This window comes from Setaria italica, chromosome VII (genome assembly GCF_000263155.2).
Source record: "Setaria italica strain Yugu1 chromosome VII, Setaria_italica_v2.0, whole genome shotgun sequence".
Lineage (NCBI taxonomy): Eukaryota > Viridiplantae > Streptophyta > Magnoliopsida > Poales > Poaceae > Setaria > Setaria italica.
The window spans coordinates 19,394,306-19,397,087 of NC_028456.1; the positions used below are offsets into that span (position 1 = coordinate 19,394,306).

Here is a 2,782-nt window from a genome sequence, read left to right on the forward strand (position 1 = left end):
AGCACACAAATATATATACTCTGTCTTGTCACAGCAAAGGTAGTGATCACAAACTTACAGGCTAAAGCAAGCGAGAAAAAGGATCAGGAGCAAGTACACTGAGTGCTGCAAAGTTGAGCTGCAGCTAGCAAGCAGGCCACACAAGCGTAACAGGAGAGTATAGTTAACGTAACCGTGGAGAGCATCAGAGCAGAAGCTAGCTGGAGCCATGGCCACGGCCCTTTCCTCCCTTAACACTCGACACGCGTCGGCGATCTTCAGCTCTCAAACAGCTCCCGGTGACACACGGTCAACATACAACCGATCCTTCACCTCTCCACCATGTGTAGGAGCTGAGCTGAACTGGTCACACTAGTGCCACAAGTACATCACATGACGCACACAGATCGATCCGCTACTGAATTTAACTGAAGAGCTGAACAGTCTCTACAAGGAGCGAGCGAGCTCGGCGCAAGGCGAGCTATGGTTATTTGATGGCCAGATAGGCTAAATAGCAATAGTAGCTTAGGTTGAAAGATTGATAAGCCTTGCATGCCCCAGGCATGCAAAGATGATGGGATCTCAGTAACTCAGTACGTAGTGTTGCGTAATGGTGCAGTACGTTGCTGCAGGTGATCGATCAACGGCGGCGAGCGGCGGTCTCCCGCTGCGCGTTGAAGTAGACGGCGGCGACGGGGAGGCCGAGGTCGTTATCGGCGGCGAAGCGGCGGGTGCTGAAGTAGTCCCTGGAGGAGGGGGCACGCACCCCCTGGCGGCACTTCTGCTTGAACAGCGCGAAGACGAACCTGTGGATGCCGATGTAGGGCTTGGGGCTCTCGTACATCACCAACTCCCTTCCTGCATGCATGAAAACTCTTTGGTTAGAGTTTCTGTAGTGCATATGATCTCTCCTAAATAAAGTTCATTCATTGCAGAATTATTAAGCTAATATAAAGTCGGTTGTAAGAAAATTAAGTCGATGATGAAGGACTTACCAAAAGAAGCATCAGTCGTTCCAGGAATATCAGTGACGATCCTGTAAGGTGTGTGTCCAACAAAGATTGCACTTGTCAGATATATTTTATGCGCAACCATACTATATTTGTGCCCATAGTTCCTTTTTTAGTAGAATTTGTGCATGGCCAAAGCACTAATCGTACAAGCTCGATATATATAGTCAACTATTCGTCATACTTAAGCATGCTTGAATCATTATTTATACTTTGTTCTTTCTTAATTACTCCCGAACAAAAAATGATAGTGTTCGTATGCTTATTACCAGTGGAGATGCTCTCTCAGGTATGAATCACTAGGCCCTGGTACATCTGGGTCAGTCATGACCTGAAGAACAGAACAACAGCACACTTTTAAAGCTGAAAAGCACAGTACTTCGCACAGCTGATGCACACACCTTATAAGCTAAGAGACTAACTGAATCATAACATCTCATAATAGACCAGCAGTTGGGCACAAACCAGTGTGAAGAAGGACCTCATGTCGTCGCCCCCGACCTCGACGCGCGGCTTGGACACGATCGCCGACGGGAAGAACTCATGGCCGTTGAACACCTGCTTGTTGGAGCTGTAGGTCACCGTCATCTTCACCGTGGGGTTGAAGTTGTCGATGACTTCCCCGATCACCTTGCCCATCACGAGAGGCTCCAGCACCCTAGACATGGCGGCTAAGCTTGGAGTGCTCAAGAGGGCGCCTGTGATGACGAGAGATATATCTGGAGGTTGCTAGCACTAGCAGTCTCTTGGTGATCACGAGACAGACAGTCTTGAGGATTGTGGCTGGGTGGGAGGTGCACTCCTCTATTTATAGCCGTCTGGAGCTTGGCCAGCTAGCCGGGCTGCGGGGAGAAATGGAGTGTGTGAATGATTAATAGCATTTTTTATCCCGTCGTCGTTTTCGCCTGAATCATTGCCTTATTATTGCAAAACTCAGGCACAAAACAAAAAGGCTCCGAATCTGATTAATTCCTAAAAGTTCGATAAGGACATACATGTGCTCCGTTTGATTCTCTTTTTTACCTTTCTTTTTGTACATGCATTGACATTGTCTCCAATATATATATACATGCATCTTCCACAATTACATTTTATATTATTAAAAATATAGAGAGATTGGACAATAATTATAATGAAAAATCCAGTAAATCACTCTTATGTGACGAATAATGATGTTGATATATATACAGTAGTGATGGCAGTGTTTCGTTGCACCTGTTCCGAAATGGCATATATTCATTTGAGAATGGAAAGGGTATATATGGCATATACGTTTGAACTGTGGCATTAATTTCGGTGAAAGAAGCTTGTTGAACTTATGCGCAGGGTCCACATTTGTCAAAAAAAGAAAAGCCTATTGCCATACACGCGCCTACAATGTCACAAGTTGGAGTAGATCAATCTGTCTCCAAGTGTATCTGATATATTCCTTCCGTTCCAAATTGAAGGTCGTTTTGATTTTTCTATATTCATAGATATTATTATGCACATATACATAGTATGCATAATAATATCTATGAACTAAAAAAGCTAAAACGAACTACAATTTGGGATGGAGGGAGCAGTATATCATTTTAGAGAAGCCCTTTACACTTTGGAGATTTGATTTATTTGTGATAACGACAAGCGGGGTGGATGAAGTGGCGTCGTATCAGTAATTTTATACGAAAAGAGGGTACCATTGAAGCTAAAAGGCAAGTTTTATAGGACGGCGATTAGACCTGCAATGCTATATGGTGCAGAATGTTGGCTTACAAAAAGACGTCATGTCCAGCAGATAAGAGTTGCGAAAA

The 2,782-nt window shown here is 44.5% G+C and overlaps 1 protein-coding gene across 1 annotated transcript; it reads right to left on the minus strand.

Annotated features, from left to right (window-relative positions):
* Nucleotides 1-24: 24 nt before the first annotated feature.
* LOC101761679 (CEN-like protein 1) lies at nucleotides 25-1,754 on the minus strand. Its single transcript, XM_004975500.2, has 4 exons — nucleotides 1,455-1,754; nucleotides 1,259-1,320; nucleotides 975-1,015; nucleotides 25-837 (listed from the first exon to the last, which is right to left on the minus strand). Exons 1-4 carry the CDS (start codon nucleotides 1,653-1,655, stop codon nucleotides 620-622), a joined length of 522 nt encoding a protein of 173 aa, XP_004975557.1. The 5' UTR covers nucleotides 1,656-1,754; the 3' UTR covers nucleotides 25-619.
* Between the last annotated feature and the right edge of the window lie 1,028 nt (nucleotides 1,755-2,782).